At 40.9% G+C, this 26,630-nt stretch overlaps 6 protein-coding genes across 6 annotated transcripts; 4 read left to right on the top strand and 2 right to left on the bottom strand.

Moving 5' to 3' along the window:
• Nucleotides 1–582: 582 nt before the first annotated feature.
• LOC135335236 (cysteine protease ATG4C-like) lies at nucleotides 583–2,089 on the bottom strand. Its single transcript, XM_064530657.1, has 5 exons — nucleotides 1,981–2,089; nucleotides 1,570–1,658; nucleotides 1,297–1,441; nucleotides 1,237–1,243; nucleotides 583–919 (listed from the first exon to the last, which is right to left on the bottom strand). The coding sequence occupies exons 1-5, from the start codon at nucleotides 2,087–2,089 to the stop codon at nucleotides 583–585; spliced, it is 687 nt and encodes a 228-aa protein (XP_064386727.1).
• On the bottom strand, nucleotides 1,570–26,620 carry LOC135334741 (cysteine protease ATG4C-like). The gene is made up of 8 exons (XM_064530023.1): nucleotides 26,463–26,620; nucleotides 25,882–25,968; nucleotides 25,502–25,589; nucleotides 3,246–3,414; nucleotides 2,984–3,117; nucleotides 2,447–2,523; nucleotides 1,981–2,213; nucleotides 1,570–1,658 (listed from the first exon to the last, which is right to left on the bottom strand). Exons 1-7 carry the CDS (start codon nucleotides 26,536–26,538, stop codon nucleotides 2,098–2,100), a joined length of 747 nt encoding a protein of 248 aa, XP_064386093.1. The 5' UTR covers nucleotides 26,539–26,620; the 3' UTR covers nucleotides 1,570–1,658; nucleotides 1,981–2,097.
• LOC135334731 (uncharacterized) lies at nucleotides 10,214–12,563 on the top strand. The gene has a single exon (XM_064530012.1). The coding sequence runs from the start codon at nucleotides 10,322–10,324 to the stop codon at nucleotides 12,404–12,406; it is 2,085 nt and encodes a 694-aa protein (XP_064386082.1). The 5' UTR covers nucleotides 10,214–10,321; the 3' UTR covers nucleotides 12,407–12,563.
• Nucleotides 13,382–15,662, top strand: LOC135334730 (uncharacterized). Its single transcript, XM_064530011.1, has one exon. The coding sequence runs from the start codon at nucleotides 13,436–13,438 to the stop codon at nucleotides 15,521–15,523; it is 2,088 nt and encodes a 695-aa protein (XP_064386081.1). The 5' UTR covers nucleotides 13,382–13,435; the 3' UTR covers nucleotides 15,524–15,662.
• On the top strand, nucleotides 17,332–19,827 carry LOC135334729 (uncharacterized). The gene has a single exon (XM_064530010.1). The coding sequence runs from the start codon at nucleotides 17,574–17,576 to the stop codon at nucleotides 19,659–19,661; it is 2,088 nt and encodes a 695-aa protein (XP_064386080.1). The 5' UTR covers nucleotides 17,332–17,573; the 3' UTR covers nucleotides 19,662–19,827.
• Nucleotides 22,456–24,648, top strand: LOC135334726 (uncharacterized). The gene has a single exon (XM_064530007.1). The coding sequence runs from the start codon at nucleotides 22,491–22,493 to the stop codon at nucleotides 24,579–24,581; it is 2,091 nt and encodes a 696-aa protein (XP_064386077.1). The 5' UTR covers nucleotides 22,456–22,490; the 3' UTR covers nucleotides 24,582–24,648.
• Nucleotides 26,621–26,630: the final 10 nt, after the last annotated feature.

Here is a 26,630-nt window from a genome sequence, read left to right as displayed (position 1 = left end):
TGAAAGCTTATATAGAAGGAGCTCTTTCAAATGGTGTGCTCAAACCTCACATTTGGAACGGGTCTATTTTCAGAAGACTATGTTAAAAACAGGCCCAAAATGGACTTTTGATAAATAAAAAAAACACCTTTTTAACGAGCTCGATGTAATGTAAGGTGTTGATGTAAGCTTTCAATTAATCTTAAAATTAACATTATTGGACCAACAGAACTAAAGTTATGGCCGTTCTAAGATGCTTCATTTAACACTAGGTCTTACATGTAGCTATACGTATACAAGTACTCACTGAGGGTCCAGCGTCTTTACCCCTATAGTGGCCCTAACAGAGTCTCTTCCACCATTCCCAAGGCAGTCCAAGTATTACCAGGTGTGAACAGATCTGGGGCCACCACCATAGCAATGGGGAAATTAGGCCTGAGGCGATAATCCGAGTAGCGTTGAGTGGATCCGACGATGTCCTTGAAGATTTCCCTGTGATGGATAAAGCCGCTGCCATCTCCCTCTCTCTCTTGAGCCAAAGCGAGGTCCTTTGGGGGACTAACTGGCTGGGTGAGGCTCTCACGCAAGTCAGAGAGGAGCTCCTCAAGGGATGAGGACAGTATAGCTAGTGTCTATAGGTTTGCTTGAATCGTCCCTCGATGGTGTGTTAATTTCCGACAGTGTTCGACTAGTTCCAGGCACTATACGAGTGGTACTATTATTAGTTGATCCGGGATCACTAAAACTCCGCTGCGTTGGAGCCTTGCAATCCACCACCACAAAATCCTCATCATCTGAAGTGGAATGAAATTCGAGGTTGTCAAAATCGTCGGCATGTAGTAATAGGTCGTTGCCCGAGAGAGAGCCCAGCTGCATGTCAACAGATGTGTCGATGGTCTCCCCGATGCTCTTGTCCATGAAGGTGAAAAAGGGTACACACCTGTACGTGTGTGTGTGGGTGGGTGTGTGTGTGTGGGGTGTGTGTGGGTGGGAGGGGGGTTAATTCATGGTACTGCATGCACATGAACTGTACAGATTACAAACCTGTAACTATTATAATTATACATGTAAGAAAGGTATGGTCAGTGCATGTAAAGGAGGTCATGTGACATTGATAACAACACAATGATACAGTTGTGTACTACATGTATATAATTATAGGCATCATAATTAATTTTGACTGTTGACGAAGACGTTTTCTAAGTGTACGACTCCATGCTCAAATTAACAATATAACACGATGGCTCTGAAGCTGACCTTTGCACTGTACACACAGTGCTGTCTGTAGTGATTGCAACCCTAATTAATGGCACACACCTTTCTGCTTTGGAGGAGCGAGCACTTTCTCTGCCTCTTCTCTCAGAGCATGGAACTCTGCCAGCCCTTTACAGTAGAACCCAATGGTGCAGGAAGGGTCCATTTTATTGGCCAATATTTTACGGGGGGTGGGGCAGTGGTAAGTCTGTGTGTGTGTGTGTGTGTGTATGTGTGTGGGTGTGTGTGGGGGGAGGGAGAGAGAAAATACTGATTAATGAAGTGAGTATGAAGAGTAGCTAGTGATTATCAGTATACATGTAGAGTGTTGGTTACCTTGGTATCAAACTGACAGGGGTCGTCGCCATCCTCCAGGATCTGTGCAGATTGGCAGTAGTGAGGGTCGAGATGAATCAGCTTGTCATCTGAGGGGGAGGAGGGTAAGAGATTATAAAGAGTGCAGGCAGCACGTAATAGCTGCATACTTTAAAACGTCATAACTTTGATCGGGCCGATTTTTGGTAAAATACCGTGGGTTATATATAGCCTTTGTAAAAATACCGATTTTGGATGCAAAAACGATATCTAAGAAATAATCATAATGTATCGTGTGATGACCCCTCTTTGAGCTACAGAATGAATGGTTTAATTTAAAATTGGACCTTCCCAACACAAGCCACAAATTTGGCAGCTAATGTCCGATGGTATAGCTGAAATGTACACATGATGGAAGACATGCAGACCCACCTTGGAAGCCAATGAAGTAGACAGAGTGTTTTGGTCGTCCTCCTATGATCCCCACACAGCAGTCGAGCGAGAGAAGCCCTTGTATGCACGGGATGTAGATGGAGTTCATGCAGGGTCTCACTGCCCAGTCGTACTGGGACCAGCAACACTAGGGTGTGTTTTCACACACTGCACTGTAGCTAGGGCCTCATCACACTGCTCATGGAAGAGCTGAAGCACATCCTTCACATACACTGAGGAGGGACAAGAAAGAGACATATTCGAGTAACAGAGTAATGATGTATAAAAGTACTTGTGCACGTGAGGTAGTAACTGAGGTATATATAATTATTGTATTTAATCTCCCTAAGAGTCAGCAGCACAGTATAATTTTCTCTGTAATTATAATTATAGCTATTGCATTTGATTTCTAACAGTATAAGACATCCCATATTATAATAATGGTGGGTGGGTGTGAGTGATTCACCTGTGCAGTCGTAGGTAACATACACCTGCACGTTCTTCAAATCAGGAATAGCTGTCTTGGCAACTTTCATACACTCCCTGCATGCATGAAAACAAGCAAAAATATCACCATAAACTACATGTAGAACGGTGTACCGGTATATACATGTGCGTGCATGAACCCATGTATGACACTAGAAATATATAGTTGAAAGATGTTCAACTACAATCCTATCCCCCCAATTAATCAATGGTTCGGGGATTCTTTCAGCTGCCATAAAAGTTCCATTGATCCAATTTCAACAATATTATGAGTTTCTGAAAGCTTAGAAAGAGACCTTTGAAATGGTACCACCAATGTTTAGAAGTTGCCAATTTCGGCCCAATACCATGGGGATTACACAGCCCATGGTCCAAGGGTGAAAATGCCAAATTATGGTCCCAACAAAAATTTGCATCATTTGAAAGGCATCTTTCTAAGCTTTCAACAAATCTTAAAATTGATGAAATTGGATCAATGTCAGCTAGTATAGTTGGTGTATACTGTGTAAACCCGTACCTCATTAGAACAGAGACTTGTGAGGGTCCAAACCAGTCGCCAGGATGGTTGTCATGACGAACAGCTTGGTCCATGAGTGCGTGCATGAAGAATTGTGCTTGAGGACTGGGGCAGTCAGCAAACCATGACATCACCTGAAGAGGGAGGGGGGATACTTATATACAGTACAGTGTGTAGAGTGTGTGCAGTGTGTACATTGATAGTGAATTCAGTCATTCAGTTTCAGTTTCCATATCACTCCACGCTCCTGCCATGCACCCACCTTGGCGTGGATATCCTTGTCTTTGTCAGAGGAGGTGGGCAGCCTCCAGTCCCTGCCCAACATGTGTCTGTTGAGGGCCGTAGCTAGGACCATTTGTCCACTGCGTAACATACAGCCCCACCCACAAACTGTAGTCAGGGCCGTGTTGGAGATGGGGGGGAAATTGGACCTGTAGGGACATCATGCATTATAAGCATGCATGTAGTTGCAGTAAAGAGCAATCTGGTACAAATACTTCAATTGTAAAGCTGAAGAAAAGAAAGGGTACATGTACATGCACAACAGTACATGCACTGTAACACCAGAAGGTCTGACATGCGTGCACGAATCACTACACAAGCTAGTGTATTGGCCTGAACGCTATCACGTGACCAATATTACATCAATGCACTGAACTTGTAGTGATTCGTGCACGCATGTCGGACCTCCTCTGATGTAATACAGTAATGTGAGTGCATGTGTCTGCTTGCACAGAGGGTTGTACAAACTTTCAATTTATTTTTGTCAACACAGAAACAAACAAAACAGCATCAACACTTCAAAAAAACTAAGCCTATATCATACAGTTGACATACCACAAAATATCATTATAATTATCACCACAAGATGAGCTAAGCCTATCTCATAATAATTATTTCAGATAATTATATCATCGTACATGTATATATATATATGCATAAGAGCTTGATGATGAAACAGCTACTTATACTTGTACTCCTCAGTTTAGTGTGCTTGGCTAATAGTAAAGTGCTCCAGGTGATTCTAGTCGACTCCAGTAGCAACTACAGCTATGCAGTTACAGCTGCTACAACCGCTCAAGAGATCAACAATTTCCCCAGCCTACTCAATGGCTGCTTACTTCAAGTGAAGACTGTGTCCAGTCAATTCCCCAGCTCTGTAGTCGAGGTTGCCAAGGTATTGAGGGACACTAAGGTTAACAGAGGCATTGTCATCGGAATGATTGGGCAGGTGGACAAATCATTTGCTCACTCTTTGTTACCTGTACCTCAGAACACAGGAATTATTCAGATTATTGAGCCAGCGGGGATGATGTTGGACCGAGGAGATAAGGACTACCATAATCTGTTCACTCTTCTTCCCTCACTGGAGGCTCATATTTCAACAGCCCTTTAATTATTACCAGCTCTCAACTGGACTAGTGTTGGCGTCATCTACAGTGGAGGTGATGTGTTTTATGCTAGAGCAGCAGAGACATTTGTCACTCTGAGTAATCACTCGGACATACCTATCACCACAAAATCATTTGAATATTACAAAAATTCACATGAGCTACAGCAATGGATAAAAGAGTCTTCACTGAAGATATTCGTTGTGATGCTACCTAAACACCAACTATGTCAGCTTCTCAGTACTGTACAAAGAAAGGGATGGACATGGCCTGACTATGCGTGGGTGGTGCTCAATGAACATCCACTACAAAACAAGACCCTCTCTGATTTATGTGGCTCGAAAACAGATATTTTGGAACACATTATTTTCATAAAACAGTTAGGCAAGGAATCAACTAACAGGACAACAGTAGACATTGCCTGCAATCGAACAGAATACAACACAATATCAACTTCTCTGTGGGCGCTAGCACTGGCTTGGAACATATCTACAATCGATGACAATACATCGCAAACCATCATCAAAGACTACCTAACCACCAATATCTTTGACAGTATCCTAGTAACCCCATACACGAGTGAAACACAGACCAGCATTACACAGATCCAGTCAGGCGTATCACACAAAGTTGGTTCTTTCTACGCTAAGACACGAGAGCTTGAAATTAACTTGACCAACGGGGAACTCCCCACCGCCTACCTAGCTCCTGTATACCCATACGATTTACTCCCTCAACATACAACAGCTCTCTTGTTGACAATGGTGGTGCTATGCATCTTGCTAACAACAATCGTGCTGGTCCTATTCGTATATTACCGTAAGGAACCAGAGATTAAGGCAAGCAGCTTCTCCATCAGTTTGTGTATGTTTGTAGCCATATATCTTGTTCTGGCAGCCAGCTTCACCAATTTCTTAAGGGTTGGAATAATTGTCAAGTCTGCCAGTAAATACTTTGGATGCAATTTCACAATTTATTGTCTTATGCTGGGAATAGATATCGGGCTTTCTACTCTATTGATGAAGATGTTACGTCTCTGGAGGGTTTTCACCTTCTTTGGAAAAACTGGAAAATTGTGGACTGATAAAGTCATGCTGTTATTTAGTGGAGCGACTATTCTAATCAAAGTTCTGATACTGACAATGTGGGCTATACTTGATACGCTTACTATCACAGACAAGGTCTATACGAATAGCGATAGAAATACGGTGCTAGTGGAACATTGTCAATCGAATAACATCATTCTTTGGGCCTTTCTAGCTTATGGCTATAGTGGAGTACTTGCGACCTGCTTGATCATTGTGGCTATTAAAACACGGAAAATTAAACGTGATTACAAAGACACGAAAAAGGTATGCCTCCTAATGTGCGCTCTAGTGTACATCGCTATCCAAGCAGGTACTCTTTGGTGGGTGCTAAGAGTATCACATGACTTCTCTACAAGCAAACTTATTTTCGGGATTGGACTATGCATGGGTTCTATGACAGCTCTGGGGGTTCTTTTTGTGCCAAAAATATTCCCCCCCATACAAAGAAAGTTTCGCCCCACACGAGTGGCAAAGGGCAGGACAAGCACTGGGAGAGAGAGAGGTATCGGCGGTGGTGGTTTTAACAAGGCCCTAACAAGACCGAACAACCAAGACCAGCCTAAGATACACAGACAGACATTATACTAGAACTTCCCTAACATAGCTAGCTGTACAGTTGCTCTACAGTAACTGTCTTAGATCAGTACGTATGTATTAGTATACCTCGATTGCGCATACGCAGCGAAGGATACGATAGTGTGTGTGTGTGTGTGTGTGTGTTACAGCTGCTCAATGACAAATGAAGTGCAAGTAAAAGTTTCTATATAATTAGTTGTTAATAATTATGGTTATACTGCATGTATGCTATAGCTTCACAACACCGAGGTATCAGCACCCGCGGTACTTTTTGTGCTCATTACTATACAATTTCTATACAATAACGTATGTCGTATTATAATTATGTCAATATTTGATCTACATAACTATAACTATTAAGCACCATGCATATACAATCATCAAGGTTACTAGCAGTAGCCCAGAGGGTCTTCAAAAGTAAGTTATAGTTAGAACATGGGCATGAGGTATCTATGTGTTATAGTGTCCCAAAGCTCGAGGGCTTTAGCCCGAGGGATGAGGCACACTATAACCATAGATACCTCATGCACATGTTAATTCTAACTGATTTAGATCCCAAAACCTATTGGCTACTAGAAATGCACTAGCTTAGCAACAGTCAACCTATATAAACAGCCAACCTAGCAACTGCATCATTATTCTTTTGAAAACTAATATCTGAAGTTGGCATCTCTGTATCTCTACTAAATCTGTGGTCTCTATTCAAGTCAGCCCTGTCCCTCCACCTCAGTTTGATGGACAAAATTATAGTCCTAGCTCCACCCACAAAATGGAAACATCCAGCTCCTCCCCCAGTTTTGCAGCAAACAAGCCCAGCACACTTCCCAAGAAACGAGCGGCTCGTACTACTCCTCACAAAGCGAAAGGAAGACACTTAAGCTATAATTTGCAGCAAACAAGCCCAGCAAACGAGCGGCTCCTATACTACTCTTGAACAAAGCGAAAGGAAGAAGCCAAAGCTAGAATCTCAGCACTTCCATACATCCAGCTCCTCCCCCATGCAGCCTTGCAGCAAAAAAGCACAGCACACTGCCCAAAAAACGAGCGTCTCCTACTACTCTCGAACAAAGTCAAAAAAGAAACTAGAGCTTCTCTCTTTTATTCTAGTTCTGTTATTATAATTATTACTAGACAAAGCATCTAGCTACAATAATTTGATGTTATTACATGTATCTTCTTGTAAATCACAATACAATGTACAATGTTGTAGTTGTAGTTTGTAGCCCAGAGCAATCTATAGTACCGGTACTATAGCTCATAGTTCCCTGCTAAATACACTCAAATGGGATCTAAATAATAGTTAGACACTGTTTTGGAGGTGTCTATGGGATTTAGAAGCCCAAAGGCACTGATTTAGTATCCCGAGCGTAGCGAGGGTACTAAAGTGACTGAGGGCTTCTAAATCACATGGACACCGACAAAACAGTGTCTAACTCATTTAGATACTAGTGCGCATGCGCAAACTGCTTGACTACAATACAATTACTTGACAACGGAATACTAGGTATACTAAGTAAATTTGCAGGTATACTAAGTCCCATAGTATACCTGCTCTGAGGCACTTTTCCCATGTACTTCCCATGTACTTCCCATGTAGATCTTATCAACTAGTGTCTAAGGTCCTATAGTATAAATACAATCAATGGCAATACATCACAAATCATCATCAAAGACTACCTAACCACCAACATCTTCGATAATATCCTAGTAACCCCATACACGAGTGTAACACAGACCAGCATTACACAGATCCAGTCAGGCATATTAAACAAAATCGGTTCCTTCTACGCTAAGACACGAGAGCTTGAAATTAACTTGACCAATGGGGAACTCCCCACCGCCTACCCAGCTCCTGCATACCCATATGATTTATTCGCTCCACATACAACTGCTCTCTTGTTGACAATGGTAGTGCTATGTATCTTGCTAACAACAATCGTGCTGGTCCTATTCGTATATTACCGTAAGGAACCAGAGATTAAGGCAAGCAGCTTCTCCATCAGTTTGTGCATGTTTGTAGGAGTATACCTTCTTCAGGCAGCCAGCTTCACCCATTTCTTAGGGAGTGTAATAGTTGTCAAGTCTGTCAGTAAATACATTGAATGCATTTTCCCAGTTTATTGTATTACGCTGGGAATAGATATCGTGCTTTCTACTCTATTGATGAAGATGCTACGCCTCTGGAGGATTTTCACTTTCTTTGGAAAAACTGGAAAATTGTACTGATAAAGTCATGCTGTTATTTAGTGGAGCGATTCTTCTAATCAAAGTTCTGATACTGATAATATGGGCTATACTTGATACACCTACTATCATAGACAAGGTCTTAACAAATAGCGGTGGAAATACAGTGCTAGTGGAACATTGTCAATCGAATAACACCAACCTTTGGAGCTCTCTGGTCTTTGGCTATAGTGGAGTACTTGCAATCTGCTTGATCATTGTGGCTATTAAAACACGGAAAATTAAACGCTATTTCAAAGATACGAAAAAGATATGCCTCCTAATGTGCGCTCTAGCGTACATTGTGATCCAAACATATACACTTTGGGGAGTGCTAAGATTATCACGTGACTTCTCTTCAAGCAACATCATTTTTGGGATTGGAGTATGCATGTGCTCTTTGACAGTTCACATATACACTTTGGGGAGTGCTAAGATTATCACGTGACTTCTATTCAAGCAACATCATTTTCCGGATTGGAGTATGCGCGTGCTCTTTGACAGTTCTGGGGGTTCTTTTTGGGCCGAAAATATTTCCCCCCATACAAAGAAAGTTTCGCCCCACACAAGCAGCAAAGGGCAAGACAAGCACTGGGAGAGGTATCGGTGGTGGTGGTTTTAACAAGGCCCTAACAAGACCCTTGTTAGTTGAAGAGCCAAGTCTAACTTAATAATTACACAAACATGCACTTAGAACTTCTCCAAGCTATAGCTGTACTGTTGCTCTAAACTAACTGCATATATTAGATCAGTACCGTATATCTTCTAATTTATCGGACAGCAAAAAATGTATTAGATCAGTAAGTATGCATGATCATTGTGTTTATTACTTTTATATATAGTGACGTATGTAGCCTTTTATAGTGCATAAAAGCTAATAATAGTACAGACACTATCATTCGGACGGAACTATGTGTTCTATTCATGCACTCCTGGTTCTATGTAGGTTAAGTTAACTACTACACTAAAAAGAAAATGCTTATATAAACGAGCGTTTAGGACTCTGCAATTAGAGCTAAAGAATAAAGCAGTTGATCCATTTTTACTGCACCATTGATAGTAAAATGTGTAGGCAGAGCTTCGTATTAGCTGAATCAGCGGAACCAGTCCTTACATTTAACTCAACCACGAATGGTTTTCATCGCCGGGAATTACCCGCTATATATGGTACGCCATTTATTTTGTTTTCCAGCTTTGAATAAGTTTGTTTCCAAGCTTGACTAGAGGACTAAAAGAATAGCACAGATCTACATGTAGGTCAGGTCAGGGTACACAGTAGAAATGTTATTAAACACTTCCAATGTAGCAACAATCATCACAAGGTTTTTAGCAACCTCGAGCTAAGAGAGGTTCCACTGTCTATATAAACATCTATGACATCAGCTTGAAGCAACACAATGAAGGGCTGCTTGCTTGCTCTAATTATTCCGGACACTTCGCGTACTCTATTCTAATTATACCCAGACAATTTCCTATTTTTTGCTGTCCTGAGTCAGCATGTCAGGGAGAGCCACTTCAAACAGTTCTTTCTAATACTAGAAATAAGTACCTGTTGGACCTGTAGGGATATCATGTAGTTGCAGTAAAGAGCAATCTGGTAATTTGGTAATTCAATTGTAAAGCTGAAGAAAAGAAAGGGCACTCATGTAAATGCACAGTAAATGCACAACAGTACACTGTAACACCAGAAGGTCTGACATGCGTGCACGAATCACTACACAAGCTAGTGTATTGGCCTGAACGTTATCATGTGACTACAATGACATTAATGCACTGAACTTGTAGTGATTTGTGCACGCATGTCGGACCTCCTCTGATGTAATACAGTATTGTGAGTGCATGTGTCGGCTTGTACAGAGGCTTGCATACAAACTTTCAATTTATTTTGTCACCACAGACACGAACAAAACAGCATCAACACTTTAGAAAACTAAGCCTATAATTATCATACAGTTCCCATAATAATACCACAAAGTACCACATAATTAAATATCCCCATAAGATGAGCTAAGCCTATCTTTTAGATATATCATAATTATAGTACTTATAAGAGTTTGATCATGAAACAGCTACTTGTACTTGTACTCCTCAGTTTAGTGTGCTTGGCTAATAGTAAAGTGCTCCAAGTGATTCTAGTCGACTCTAGTAGCAACTACAGCTATGCTGCTACAACCGCTCAAGAGATCAACAATTGCCCCAGCCTACTCAATGGCTACACACTTCAAGTGAAGACTGTGTCCAGTCAATTCCCCAGCTCTGTAGTCGAGGTTGCCGAGGTATTGAGGAACACTAAGGTTAACGGAGGCACTATCATCGGAATGATTGGGCAGGTGGACAAATCATTCGCTCGTTCTTTGTTACCTGTGCCTCAGAACACAGACATTATTCAGATCATTGAGCCAGCGGGGATGATGTTGGACCGAGATAAGGACTACCCTAATCTGTTCACTCTTCTTCCCTCACTGGAGGCTCATATTTCAACAGCCCTTCAATTATTACCAGCTCTAAACTGGACCAGTGTTGGTGTCATCTACAGTGGAGGTGATGTGTTTTATGCTAGAGCAGCAGAGACATTTGTCACTCTGAGTAATCACACGGACATACCTATCACCACAAAATCATTTGAATATTACAACAATTCACATAAGCTACAGCAATGGATAGAAGAGTATTCACTGAAGATATTCGTTGTGATGCTACCTAAACACCAACTATGTCAGCTTCTCAGTACTGTACAAAGAAAGGGATGGACGTGGCCTGACTATGCGTGGGTGGTACTCAATGAACATCCACTACAAAACACGACCTCCTCTGATTTATGTGGCTCAAAAACAGATATTTTGGAGGACATTATTTTCATACAGTTAAGCAAGGAATCAACTAACAGGAAAACAGTAGACATTCCATGCAATCAAACACAGTACAACACAATATCAACTTCTCTGTGGGCGCTAGCACTGGCTTGGAACATATCTGCAATCGATGGCAATACATCACAAACCATTATCAAAGATTACCTAACCACCAACAACTTTGATAATATCCTAGTAACCCCATACACGAGTGAAACACAGACCAGCATTATACAGATCCAGTCAGCCATATCAAACAAGGTCGGTTCTTTCTACACTAAAACACGAGAGCTCGAAATTAACTTAACCAACAGGGAACTCCCCACCGCCTACCCAGCTCCTTCATACCCATACGAACTATTCCCTCCACATACAACAGCTCTCACGTTGACAATGGTGGTACTATGCGTCTTGCTAACAACAATCGTGCTGGTCTTATTCGTATATTACCGTAAGGAACCAGAGATTAAGGCAAGCAGCTTCTCCATCAGTTTGTGCATGTTTGCAGGCATATATCTTGGTCTGGCAGCCAGCTTCAGCCATTTCATAGAGAGTGGAATAATTTTCAAGACTGCCAGTAAATACTTTGGATGTACTTTCACAGGTTATTGTATTACGTTGGGAATAGATATCGTGCTTGCTACTCTATTGATGAAGATGCTACGTCTCTGGAGGATTTTCACTTTCTATGGAAACACTGGGAAATTGTGGACTGATAAAGTCATGCTGTTATTTATCGGAGCGATTCTTCTAATCAAAGTTCTGATACTGACAATGTGGGCTATACTTGATACGCTTCATACCGTAGACAAGTTCTTTACGAATAGCGATGGAAATAAAGTCCTAGTGAGGCAGTGTCAATCGAATAAGCGCCTTCTTTGGGCCTTTATAGCCTATGGCTATAGTGGAGTACTTGGGACCTGCTTGATCATAGTGGCTATTAAAACACGAAAAATTAAACGGAACAATTTCAAAGATACGAAAAAGATATGCCTCCTAATATGCACTCTAGCGTCCATTATGATCCAAACAGGTACACTTTGGTGGGTGCTAAGATTATCACATGACTTCTCTACAAGCAATGTTATTTTTGGGATTGGAATGTGTGTGGGCTCTATGACAGTTCTGGGGGTTCTTTTTGGGCCGAAAATCTTTCCCCCCATACGAAGAAAATTTCGCCTCACACGATCGGCAAAGGGCAGGACAAGCACTGGGAGACGTATCGGCGGTGGTGGTGGTTTTAACAAGGCCCTAACAAGACCCTTGTTAGTCGAAGAATCAAGGCTAGCCTGATATACACAGACACTAATACTTAGAACTTCTCGAACATACATGTAGCTAGCTGTACAGTTGCTCTAAACTAACTGCGTGTCTTAGATAAGTACACATATAGTATTAGCTCATTAGTCACACACTTGTAGAATGTTGACGTACCATTGAAAGTCAATAATTAATCTATAACCATGCATATAATCGTCAAGGTTACTAGCAGTAGCCTAGAGGGTCTTCAAAAGTAAGGTCCTATAGTATAAGCATAAAATTAATAGTTAAATTGTAAAGCTGAGAAAATCTTCTATCATGTACACCCCTGGAAGGGTACATGGTATTTGTACCCTAGAGTATTCCTTAGTGTCAGAGCACATCATGTACATGTACAGTACCCTTTGATCTTTTCAAGATTTCCTTATATAGCTTTACAATTGATGCTTATGGTACATGGCTGTGGACCAGGTGTGTACATTCATAGATCTGTACATGGCTTTCGTCAACCTGAAGCCTTCCTCCACCCTGTAAGGACCATCTCTTCTACCGTAACAAAAATTGTGGAAAGCACAAAAATGTGCGGGTGAAATTCCATAAAAGTAATGTGATTTGTCAAGTGCAAGCACACCTACACAGTGACTGCACGGCAGAGTGTTGACTACTACTAAGTTGTAAATGGGTTGGAGTAACGGCTTCTAATTGCAATAGGTGTTTCACAGTACAAGCCTGTACCATGGTTCAACTATTAGTAAACAACAGTACATTGTAACACAGTTGTGAAATTACATGTGTCTGCTTGTACAGAAACTTGTATACAAACTTTCAATATATTTTTGTCACCACAGACAAATGCAGACAAACAGCATTAACACTTCACAGAAAACGACGCCTATCACAAATACCCCCAAAAAATGTGCTATACGCAAAATTTTTGTGTGCTCAGCACATTTCATTTTTTACAGTGTATATATACAATCAGGATTCATGCACTCATGATACCATAGATCAGCTACATGTAACACGGCCTATCAGTTTCAGAGTACTTATAAGAGTTTGATCATGAAACAGCTACTTGTACTCCTCAGTTTAGTGTGCTTGGCTAATAGTAAAGTGCTCCAAGTGATTCGAGTCGACTCTAGTAGCAACTACAGCTATGCAGTTACAGCTGCTACAACTGCTCAAGAGATCAACAATTGCCCCAGCCTACTCAATGGCTACACACTTCAAGTGAAGACTGTGTCCAGTCAATTCCCCAGCTCTGTAGTCGAGGTTACCGAGGTGTTGAGGGACGCTAAGGTTAACGGAGGCATTGTCATCGGAATGATTGGGCAGGTGGACAAGTCATTTGCTCGTTCTTTGTTACCCGTGCCTCAGAACACAGGAATTATTCAGATCATTGAGCCAGCGGGGATGATGTTGGACCGAGATAAGGACTACCATAATCTGTTCACTCTTCTTCCCTCACTGGAGGCTCATATTTCAACAGCCCTTCAATTATTACCAGCTCTAAACTGGACCAGTGTTGGCGTCATCTATAGTGGAGGTGATGTGTTTTATGCTAGAGCAGCAGAAACATTTGTCACTCTGAGTAATCACTCGGACATACCTATCACCACAAAATCATTTGAATATTACAACAATTCACACGAGCTACAGCAATGGATAGAAGAGTCTTCACTGAAGATATTTGTTGTGATGCTACCTAAACACCAACTATGTCAGCTTCTCAGTGCTGTACAAAGAAAGGGATGGACATGGCCTGACTATGCGTGGGTGGTACTCAATGAACATCCACTACAAAACAAGACCCTCTCTGATTTATGTGGCTCAAAAACAGATATTTTGGAAGACATTATTGTCATGAGACAGTTAAGCAAGGAATCAACTAACAGGACAACAGTAGACATTCCCTGCAATCGAACACAGTACAACACAATATCAACCTCTCTGTGGGCGCTAGCGCTGGCTTGGAATATATCTACAATCGATGGCAATACATCACAAACCATTATCAAAGATTACCTAACCACCAACATCTTTGATAATATCCTAGTAACCCCATACACGAGTGAAACACAGACCAGCATTATACAGATCCAGTCAGGCGTATCACACAAAGTTGGTTCTTTCTATGCTAAGACACGAGAGCTCGAAATTAACTTGACCAACAGGGAACTCCCCACATCCTACCCAGCTCCTGTATACCTATACGAATTATTCCCTCCACATACAACAGCTCTCACGTTAACAATGGTGGTGCTATGCGTCTTGTTAACAACAATCGTGCTGGTCTTATTCGTATATTACCGTAAGGAACCAGAGATTAAGGCAAGCAGCTTCTCCATCAGTTTGTGCATGTTTGTAGCCATATATCTTGCTCTGGCAGCCAGCTTCAGCCATTTTATAGTGAGTGGAATAAATTTCAAGTCTGCCAGTAAATACTTTGGATGCAATTTCACAACTTATTGTACTGCGCTGGCAATAGATATCGTGCTTGCTACTCTATTGATGAAGATGCTACGTCTCTGGAGGATTTTCACTTTCTATGGAAACACTGGGAAATTGTGGACTGATGAAGTCATGCTGTTATTTAGTGGAGCGATTCTTCTAATCAAAGTTCTGATACTGATAATATGGGCTATACTTGATACGCTTCATACCGTAGACAAGTTCTTTACGAATAGCGATGGAAATACAGTGCTAGTGAGGCAGTGTCAATCGAATAACATCATTCTTTGGGCCTTTCTAGCCTATGGCTATAGTGGAGTACTGGGGACCTGCTTGATCATAGTGGCTATTAAAACACGGAAAATTAAACGGAACAATTTCAAAGATACGAAAAAGATATGCCTCCTAATATGCGCTCTAGCGTACATTATGATCCAAACAGGTACCTTTTGGTGGGTGCTAAGATTATCACATGACTTCTCTACAAGCAACGTTATTTTTGGGATTGGAATGTGTGTGGGCTCTATGACAGTTCTGGGGGTTCTTTTTGGGCCGAAAATCTTTCCCCCTATACGAAGAAAGTTTCGCCTCACACGATCGGCAAAGGGCAGGACAAGCACTGGGAGACGTATCGGTGGTGGTGGTTTTAACAAGGCCCTAACAAGACCCTTGTTAGTCAAAGAACCAAGACTAGCCTAAGATACACAGACACTAATACTTAGAACTTCCCTAACATAGCTAGCTGTACAGTTGCTCTAAACTAACTGCGTGTCTTAGATAAGTACGCATATAATTATTAGCATTAGCTCATTAGTCACACACTTGTAGAATGTTGACGTACCATTGAAAGTCAATAATTAATCTATATAACCATGCATATAATCGTCAAGGTTACTAGCAGTAGCCTAGAGAGTCTTCAAACGTAAGGTCCTATAGTATAAGCATAAAATTAATAGTTTAATTGTAAAGCTGAGGAAAGCTTTTATCATGTACACCCCTGGAAGGGTACATGGTATTTGTACCCTAGAGTATTCCTTAGTGTCAGAGCACATCATGTACATGTACAGTACCCTTTGATCTTTTCAAGATTTCCTTAGCTTTACAATTGATGCTTATGGTACATGGCTGTGGACCAGGCGTGTACATTCATAGATCCATACATGGCTGTCGTCAACCTGAAGCCCTCCTCCACCCTGTAAGGACCATCTCTTCTACCGTATCAAAAATTGTGGAAGTACAAAAATGTGCGGGTGTTGAAGTTGCATAAATGTGATTTGTCAAGTGCAAGCATACCTACACAGTGACACAGTGCATGCATGCGGCAGAATGTTGACTACTACTCAGTTGTAAACGGGTTGGAGTAACGGCTTCTAATTGCTTCTAATTGCAATAGGTGTTTCACAGTACAAGCCTGTACCATGGTTCAACTATTACATACATGCCAGTAAATACTTTGGATGTACTTTCACAGGTTATTGTATTACGCTGGGAATAGATATCGTGCTTGCTACTCTATTGATGAAGATGCTACGTCTCTGGAGGGTTTTCACTTTCTATGGAAACACTGGGAAAGTGTGGACTGATAAAGTCATGCTGTTATTTAGTGGAGCGATTCTTCTAATTAAAGTTCTGATACTGACAATATGGGCTATACTTGATATGTTTAGTGCCGTAGACAAGTTCTTTATGAATAGCGATGGAAATACAGTGCTAGTGAGGCAGTGTCAATCGAATAACACCATTCTTTGGGCCTTTCTAGCCTATGGCTATAGTGGAGTACTGGGGACCTGCTTGATCATAGTGGCTATTAAAACACGAAAAATTAAATGTGATTTCAAAGATACAAAAAAGATATGCCTCCTAATGTGCGCTCTAGCGTACATTGTGATCCAAACAGGTACAAGTTTGGGGGGTGCTAAGAGTATCACGTGACTTCTCTTCAAGCAACATCATTCTCGGGATTGGAGTACGCATGTGCTCTTTGATAATTCTGGGGTTTTTTTTGGGCCGAAAATATTTCCCCCCATACGAAGAAAGTTTCGCCCCACACGAGCGGCAAAGGGCAGGACAAACACAAGGAGAGGAATCGGCAGTGGTAGTTTTAACAAGGCCCTAACAAGACCCTTGTTAGTCAAACAACCAACAGCCTGATATACACAGACACTACTTAGAACTCAGCTATCTGCTGTACACAGTTGATCTAAACTAACTGCATGTCTTAGATCAGTATGCATATAATTTTTAGTATTATTGTGCTCATTAGTTTTACAGACTTGTATAATGTATGTCGTATAATCATGTTGACGTACTATTGAAAGTCAATAATTAATCTATATAACCATGCATACAATCGTCAAGGTTACTAGCAGTAGCCTAGAGGGTCTTCAAAAGTAAGGTCCTATAGTATAAGCATAAAATTAATAGTTCAATTGTAAAGCCGAGGAAAAGTGCATGGTTATAAGATCAAAGGGTACGTGTTTGTTTATACAGAGGGTTGTATACAAACTTTCAATTTATTTTTGTTACCACAGACACAAACAAAACAGCATCAACATTTCAAAGACATACAGAAAACTAAGTCTATATATATCATACAGTTAACATACCACAAAGTACTAAAAAAGTGTGCTATATGCGACATTTTTGTGTGCACATTTATCATGTATATTATATGTATACCATAATTATAATGTAAGCCTATATCATAGTATCACAGTTTTAGATATATCTTAATTACAAGAGTTCGATCATGAAACAGCTACTTGTACTTGTACTCCTCAGTTTAGTGTGCTTGGCTAATAGTAAAGTGCTCCAAGTGATTCTAGTCGACTCTAGTAGCAACTACAGCTATGCAGTTACAGCTGCTACAACCGCTCAAGAGATCAACAATTGCCCCAGCCTACTCAATGGCTACACACTTCAAGTGAAGACTGTGTCCAGTCAATTCCTCAGCTCTGTAGTCGAGGTTGCTGAGGTATTGAGGGACGCTAGGGTTAACGGAGGCATTGTCATCGGAATGATTGGGCAGGTGGACAAATCATTTGCTCGTTCCTTGTTACCTGTGCCTCAGAACACGGACATTATTCAGATCATTGAGCCAGCAGGGATGATGTTGGACCGAGATAAGGACTACCCTAATCTGTTCACTCTTCTTCCCTCACTGGAGGCTCATATTTCAACAGCCCTTCAATTATTACCAGCTCTAAACTGGACCAGTGTTGGCGTCATCTATAGTGGAGGTGATGTGTTTTATGCTAGAGCAGCAGAGACATTTGTCACTCTGAGTAATCACTCGGACATACCTATCACCACAAAATCATTTCAATATTACAAACATTCACACGAGCTACAGCAATGGATAGAAGAGTCTTCACTGAAGATATTCGTTGTGATGCTACCTAAACACCAACTATGTCAGCTTCTCAGTACTGTACAAAGAAAGGGATGGACATGGCCTAACTATGCGTGGGTGGTATTCAACAAAAATCCACTACAAAACACCACCTATTCTGATTTATGTGGCTCAAAAACAGATAGTTTGGAGGACATTGTTTTCATAAGACAGTTAAACAAGGAATCAACTAACAGGACAACAGTAGACATTCCATGCAATCAAACACAGTACAACACAATATCAACTTCTCTGTGGGCACTAGCACTGGCTTGGAAAACATCTACAATCAATGGCAATACATCACACACCATTATTAAAGACTACCTAACCACCAACATCTTTGATAATATCCTAGTAACCCCATACACGAGTGAAACACAGACTAGCATTGCACAGATCCAGTCAGGCGTATCAAACAAAGTCGGTTCTTTCTACGCTAAGACACGAGAGCTTGAAATTAACTTGACCAATGGGGAACTCCCCACCGCCTACCCAGCTCCTGTATACCCATACGATTTATTCACTCAACATACAACAGCTCTCACGTTAACAATGGTGGTGCTATGCGTCTTGCTAACAACAATCGTGCTGGTCTTATTCGTATATTACCGTAAGGAACCAGAGATTAAGGCAAGCAGCTTCTCTATCAGTTTGTGCATGTTTGTAGCCATATACCTTGTTCTGGCAGCCAGCTTCAGCCATTTTATAGAGAGTGGAATAATTTTCAAGTCTACCAGTGGATGCAATTTCACAGCTTATTGTACTGCGCTGGCAATAGATATCGTGCTTGCTACTCTATTGATGAAGATGCTACGTCTCTGGAGGATTTTCACTTTCTATGGAAAAACTGGGAAATTGTGGACTGATAAAGTCATGCTGTTATTTAGTGGAGCGATTCTTCTAATCAAAGTTCTGATACTGACAATATGGGCTATACTTGATACGTTTAGTGCCGTAGACAAGTTCTTTATGAATAGCGATGGAAATACAGTGCTAGTGAGGCAGTGTCAATCAAATAACACCATTCTTTGGGCCTTTCTAGCTTATGGCTATAGTGGAGTACTTGGGACCTGCTTGATCATAGTGGCTATTAAAACACGGAAAATTAAACGAAACGATTTCAAAGATACAAAAAAGATATGCCTCCTAATATGCGCTCTAGCGTACATTGTGATCCAAACAATTACACTTTGGTGGGTGCTAAGATTATCACATGACTTCTCTACAAGCAACGTTATTTTGGGGATTGGAATGTGTGTGGCTTCTATGACAGTTCTGGGGGTTCTTTTTGGGCCGAAAATCTTTCCCCCCATACGAAGAAAGTTTCGCCTCACACGATCGGCAAAGGACAGGACAAGCACTGGGAGACGTATCGGCGGTGGTGGTGGTTTTAACAAGGCTCTAACAAGACCCTTGTTAGTCGAAGAACCAAGACTAGCCTGATATAAACAGACAGACATCATACTTAGAACTTCCCTAACATAGCTAGCTGTACAGTTGCTCTAAACTAACTGCGTGTCTTAGATCAGTACACATATAATTATTGTGCTCATTAGTTACACACTTGTAGAATGTACATGTATGTCGTATAATTATGTTGACGTACCATTGAAAGTCAATAATTAATCTATAACCATGCATACAATCGTCAAGGTTACTATAGCAGTAGCCTAGAGGGTCTTCAAAAGTAAGTATAATAGTTCAATTGTAAAGCTGAGGAAATCTTCTATCATGTACACACCTGGAAGGGTACATGGTATTTGTACCCTAGAGTATCCCGAGAGTTTCAATGGATATTCCTTAGTGTCAGAGCACATCATGGTACAAATATGGTACCTTTTGATCTTTTCAAGATTTCCTCAGCTTTACAATTGATGCTTATGGTACATGGCTGTGGTCCAGGTGTGTACATTCATATACCCATACATGGCTGTGGTCCAGGTGTGTACATTCATATACCCGTACATGGCTGTCCTCCACCCTTTAAGGACCATCTCTTTTAAAGAAAACTATACCGTAAAAAAAATTGTGGAAAGCACAAAAATGTGCGGGTGTTGAAGTTGTAAATGTGATTTGTCAAGTGCAAGCACACCTACACAGTGACACAGTGCATGGATGCGGCAGAGTGTTGTATACTTCAAAGACACACAGAAAACTAAGCCTATACCAAAAAAGTGTGCTATACGCGACATTTTTGTGTGCTCAGCACAATTCATTTTTTACGTGTATATATTATATTATGCTTATAGACATTCTCCCCATTATCAATGTTTATTAGAGAAAGGTAGGTGTACCTCAGTGAGTGGCATATAGTTTAAGTGAAGTTCCTGGACCAGGAGTTATGAGTACTTCAGTGAGAGGTTGGTGAGTTCAAGTGGATTTCCAGGAGTTGTGTGTAGTTCAGTGAGAGATAGAGAGTTCCAGGAACTTACTAGCTAATGTAATTAACTTTTTAGCACATGGAGCCTGCTATAGTGCGATTCAGCATAAACTTCCAAAATGTTGTTTTACAATTAGACATAATAACTCAGTAATGAATCACTAAGGCCACTATTCAACTATGCAGGTCAACTAAGAGGTGGTGGGCCTACATTTTGTATGGGTTTAATTTTCATGAATACACTTAACGCTTCACTAATTGATTTGATTTGGGTTGAACAATGGTTGTGCTTCAAAAGGATTCAACTCCTCCCCTGCTCAATTTTACAACACCAAATTTGTTATGCATGCCTTACATTCCATTGCAAACCATTCTACGCTCAGGAATTTTGAAAATGTCAATGCAGTAAACCACAAGTCACTTTTAGGGGTTTTTCCTATAAATGGATTCTAGTTAATCACTGTACACATACAGACATCAAAACTTCATATGTAGCATTATAAATGGATGAAGAACAAAGTTACGCTCACAAATTTTGCGCAGATGATACAGAGAACGAGTTCTGACATAGTTTAGGAGTGGGCGTGGCCTAACATTCGTTTGGACCAACCTTTTGTGCCATTTTTAACGCCTTCTGTAAGTTATTTTTTCAGAAATAAGTTCCTACACTCCTAATAATGTAAGTAATCACTAGTGAGCCTTCAATGAAGCTGTTGTAGAATACTCAATTTTGGAGTGCAAATACAATTTTGGAAGTTTATGCTGAATTGCACTATAGCTGCAAATTCCTGGAAGATTGAGCCCCCTACTCAAAGTTACTAAGAAACCGCTGTTATGCCCGTGGGTAAGGCTTCGTTATAACGTTTAACTTTCAGCTGACCTGTACTGTACCATCAGGAGTGTAATCATACACTTCCGATACCATAGATCAGCTAAATGTAACACAGCCATTCAGTTTCAGAGTACTATAACAGTATCATGCGCGTCTCATTCTATATACAACTGGCTGTCCTAACTTTCGAAACGTTACTAGCCTATTCGAATCCAGTTGAATCGAGCACTCGTCAGTGAATAGCACATCCTTAAACTCCAGATCTTCGTCTTCAACTTGCCTCGCCTCCTGATTTTTGTCTGAAATCAATGCACAATATCGGGTTTTTTTGCAGACCCAGCCCAGCTCCCTCCTGGCTCTCTTGACAGTGCTGTGGCTAACTTTAACGGCCGGAAATCGATCTTGAAATAGAACGTACAGTTTAGTTATACTCAGCTCATTGTTAACAGTCATACAGTCATCCAGAACTTATAGTGTATGGGGGTGAGCTTCCTGAGCGATCGAACAGTTCTGTTGTCAGCGACAGATCCCGTTCGTTTGTATTTTTTTATTAACAGACATAAAGACGTGCAGCTAACCGAAAACCCTTCGATAAACATCATTTCTTTCATTGTCTTTAAACCGTATCCAGCTTTCCACATAGCAATTACCCGTGATCGTGTGCTTATAGACATTCTCCCCATTATCAATGTTTATTAGAGAAAGGTAGGTGTACCTCAGTGAGTGGCATATAGTTTAAGTGAAGTTCCTGGACCAGGAGTTATGAGTACTTCAGTGAGAGGTTGGTGAGTTCAAGTGGATTTCCAGGAGTTGTGTGTAGTTCAGTGAGAGATAGAGAGTTCCAGGAACTTACTAGCTAATGTAATTAACTTTTTAGCACATGGAGCCTGCTAGCTGCAAATTCCTGGAAGATTGAGCCCCCTACTCAAAGAATGACACCTACACAGACGTCCAAGCCTATAATTTTATAGGCCTATATCATATACAGTTCACATACCACAGATTATTAAGCTAATAACACATAATATAGTAACACAGTTTCAGATATAAGAGTTTGATCATGAAACAGCTACTTGTACTTGTACTCCTCAGTTTAGTGTGCTTGGCTAATAGTAAAGTGCTCCAAGTGATTCTAGTCGACTCTAGTAACAACTACAGCTATGCAGATGCAGCTGCTACAACCGCTCAAAAGATCAACAATTGCCCCAGCCTACTCAATGGCTACACACTTCAAGTGAAAACTGTGTCCAGTCAATTCCCCAGCTCTGTAGTCGAGGTTGCCGAGGTATTGAGGGACGCTAGGACTAACGGAGGCACTGTCATCGGAATGATTGGGCAGGTGAAAAAATCATTTGCTCACTCTTTGTTACCAGTGCCTCAGAACACAGGAATTGTTCAGATCATTGAGCCAGTGGGGATGATGTTGGACCGAGATAAGGACTATCATAATCTGTTCACTCTTCTTCCCTCACTGGAGACTCATATTTCAACAGCCTTTCAATTATTTCCAGCTCTAAACTGGACCAGTGTTGGCGTAATCTACAGTGGAGGTGATGTGTTTTATGCTAGAGCAGCAGAGACATTTGTCACTCTGAGTAATCACTTGGACATACCTATCACCACAAAATCATTTGAATATTACAACAATTCACACGAGCTACAGCAATGGATAGAAGACTCTTCACTGAAGATATTCGTTGTGATGTTACCTAAACACCAACTATGTCAGTTTCTCAGTACTGTACAAAGAAAGGGATGGACATGGCCTGACTATGCGTGGGTGGTACTCAATGAACATCCACTACAAAACAAGACCCTCTCTGATTTATGTGGCTCAAAAACAGATATTTTGGAGGACATCATTTTCATAAACCAGTTAAGCAAGGAATCAACTAATAGGACAACAGTAGACATTCCCTGCAATCGAACAGAGTACAACACAATATCAACTTCTCTGTGGGCGCTAGCACTGGCTTGGAACATATCTACAATCGATGACAATACATCAGAAACCATTATCAAAGATTACCTAACCACCAACATCTTTGATAATATCCTAGTAACCCCATACACGAGTGAAACACTGACCAGCATTACACAGATCCAGTCAGGCATATCAAACAAAGTCGGCTCTTTCTACGCTAAGACACGAGAGCTTGAAATTAACTTGACCAACGGGGAACTCCCCACCGCCTACCCAGCTCCTGTATACCCATACGATTTATTCGCTCTACATACAACAGCTCTCTTGTTGACAATGGTGGTACTATGCATCTTGCTAACAACAATCGTGCTGGTCCTATTCATATATTACCGTAAGGAACCAGAGATTAAGGCAAGCAGCTTCTCCATCAGTTTGTGCATATTTGTAGGCATATATCTTGTTCTGGCAGCCAGCTTCACCCATTTCTTAGGGACTGGAATGGTTTTCAAGTATGCCAGTGAATACTTTGGATGCATTTTCACAAATTATTGTACTGCGCTGGCAATAGATATCGTGCTTGCTACTCTATTGATGAAGACGCTACGTCTCTGGAGGATTTTCTCCTTCTTTGGAAAAACTGGAAAATTGTGGACTGATAAAGTCATGCTGTTATTTAGTGGAGCGATTATTCTAATCAAAGTTCTGATACTGACAATATGGGCTATTCTTGATACACCTACTATCATAGACGAGGTCTATACGAATAGCGATGGAAATACAGTGCTAGTGGAACAGTGTCAATCGAATAACACTATTCTTTGGAGCTCTCTGGTCTTTGGCTATAGTGGAGTACTTGGGTCCTGCTTGATCATAGTGGCTATTAAAACACGGAAAATTAAACGTGATTTCAAAGATACGAAAAAGATATGCCTCCTAATGTATGCTCTAGCGTACATTGTGATTCAAACATGTACACTTTGGGGGGTGTTAAAAGTATCAAATGACTTCTCTACAAGCAACGTCATTTTTGGGATTGGACTATGCGTGGGCTCTTTGACAACTTTGGGGGTTCTTTTTGTGCCAAAAATATTTCCCCCCATACAAAGAAAGTTTCCCTCCACACGAGCGGCAAAGGGCAGGACAAACACTGGGAGACGTATCGGCGGCGGTGGTGGTAACAAGGCTCTAACAAGACCCTTTTTAGTCGAAGAACCAAGTCTACCTTAATAATTATACAATATACACAGATACTACTTAGAACTTTTCGAACATAGTTATATAATATAGCTGTACAGTTGCTCTAAACTAACTGCATGTGTCTTAGATCAGTACGTATGTATGTATTATTGTTCTCATTAGTTACACACTTGTAGAATGTATGTAGCTTTTTATATTACATGTAAAAGCTAATAACTAGAGCGCACAGTTCCCTCCGAACGATAGTGTCTGTACTAACCTTTAAACTAACTACTACACTAAAAAGTAAGTGCTTATATTATATGTATAAACGAGCGTTTTAGGACTCCATAATTATAGGCTAAAAAATAAAGCAGTTGAGATCCAAATGCATAGGCGGAGCTTCGTATTAGCTGAATCAGCAGAACCAGTCCTGACTCAATCACGAATGTTTTGACTCCCGGGAATTACCCGCTATATACGACACGCCATTTATTTTGTTTTCCAGCTTTGCTTTTGTTTCAAAGCTTGAAACAATCGAGGGCTAATATAATAAAACACATACTGTACCTTGTAGGTCGGGGTACACAGTAGAAATTATTATTATTAAACACTTCTTCACAATTACTAGCGAGCATCAAACGTTTGCAAACTTTGCGATGGTTGATCAATTCGCAACAATTAATAAAATAAAATCCGCAAAACCTAAATTATTACTAGTAAATACACACGATCCTTGCCAGAACGCAATAGCAAAGGGTCAAATTTTCTGCTGATTTGGCTCATTCGCAAAGGTTTTTTTCCCGCAAAATATTCTAGTAATACGACGGTATCAAGAATCGAGAGCTAAGAGAGATTTTACTGTCTACATGACATCTATGACATCAGCTTGCAGTAACATGAAATGAGCCGGCAGGTCCCGCGGGGAAAGCCACTTCAAACAGTTCTTTATAAACACTAGAAATAAATACCTGTAAGTCATCCAGGGTACAGAGTAGAAATGCTCCATGAAGGCCATGACGTGTGGAGGTGCTCCTTCAACATCACGATGCTTGTCACCTGTGTGAGTGGGTGTGGTTAGTGCGACCACCAACAGAGAGCTCTACCAAATGACAAATTGTGTAAAGCCACGAATCTAACCCCAGCCCCGACTTTTCTTTATGGTTCTGTTAAAGAAAAATCGGCCTAGGAATGAGGCTAAACCAAATCCTGACAGATATTAATTTTGCTAACATTAACATTATATACACATTGAATAGATGATCCATACACTAGCATTCTGATTACATGATGTTATATATTCTCATCCCGAAAACTAGAAAAATAACATGGAAAGATTTTAATGATGTACCAGATTCTGGGTCGTCATAGTAATTCGTCCCCAGGACCCAAATCGGCTCTTCCTTAGAGATCTCCACACTTGATCGAAACTGCCACCCTACACAAGTACATACAATTACAATGCAATAACTAGCCCATACTAATATAATAATTATTGATAACCCTCATACATCGATCATTTCTTTATACTACCGTAAGACCTCAATTTAAGGCGACCCTCCAAATATGCGACACCCAGGAGCTTCAGCAATTTTCTGACCTCTAAAAGTAGCGACAGCTGCATTGATAATAATTTTTTAATGTCGCGTTCTAAATAGAGGTAAATGTAGCCACTCCCTAGCCTCGATTGTAGCCCACTGGAAAATCAGTATTTTTAAGCGGCCTGAAATCGAGGCAAGAAGACTCTGTAAAGTTACCTCCAATTAGATGCGACCCTCTAAATATGTGACACCAGGACTTCAATATAATTGTTTAACCTCCAAAAGATGCGACCTTTGGCTTCGTAATTATTAAAAAGTGTCGCCTTAAATCGATTAATCGAGGTCTTACAGTATTTAAGTCTATTAATGGTTGGTTGGAGCATACACTCACCGTATCTCAGCCTGTACAGAGTGGTGTATACCCTCTCTCTAAATGGGGGAGCTTCTGCTGACCGTTGTTTAGCCATTTTGAAGACTTCTCTCTCTGTGTACTGTACTATATTATACTGCTGCGGTGGTGACCTTTCTCCACAGCCCTGCCCACTTGCTGCATCTGCAG

The sequence above is a fragment of the Halichondria panicea genome, chromosome 4 (genome assembly GCF_963675165.1).
Source record: "Halichondria panicea chromosome 4, odHalPani1.1, whole genome shotgun sequence".
NCBI lineage: Eukaryota > Metazoa > Porifera > Demospongiae > Suberitida > Halichondriidae > Halichondria > Halichondria panicea.
This window is presented reverse-complemented; position numbering and strand designations above follow the sequence as displayed.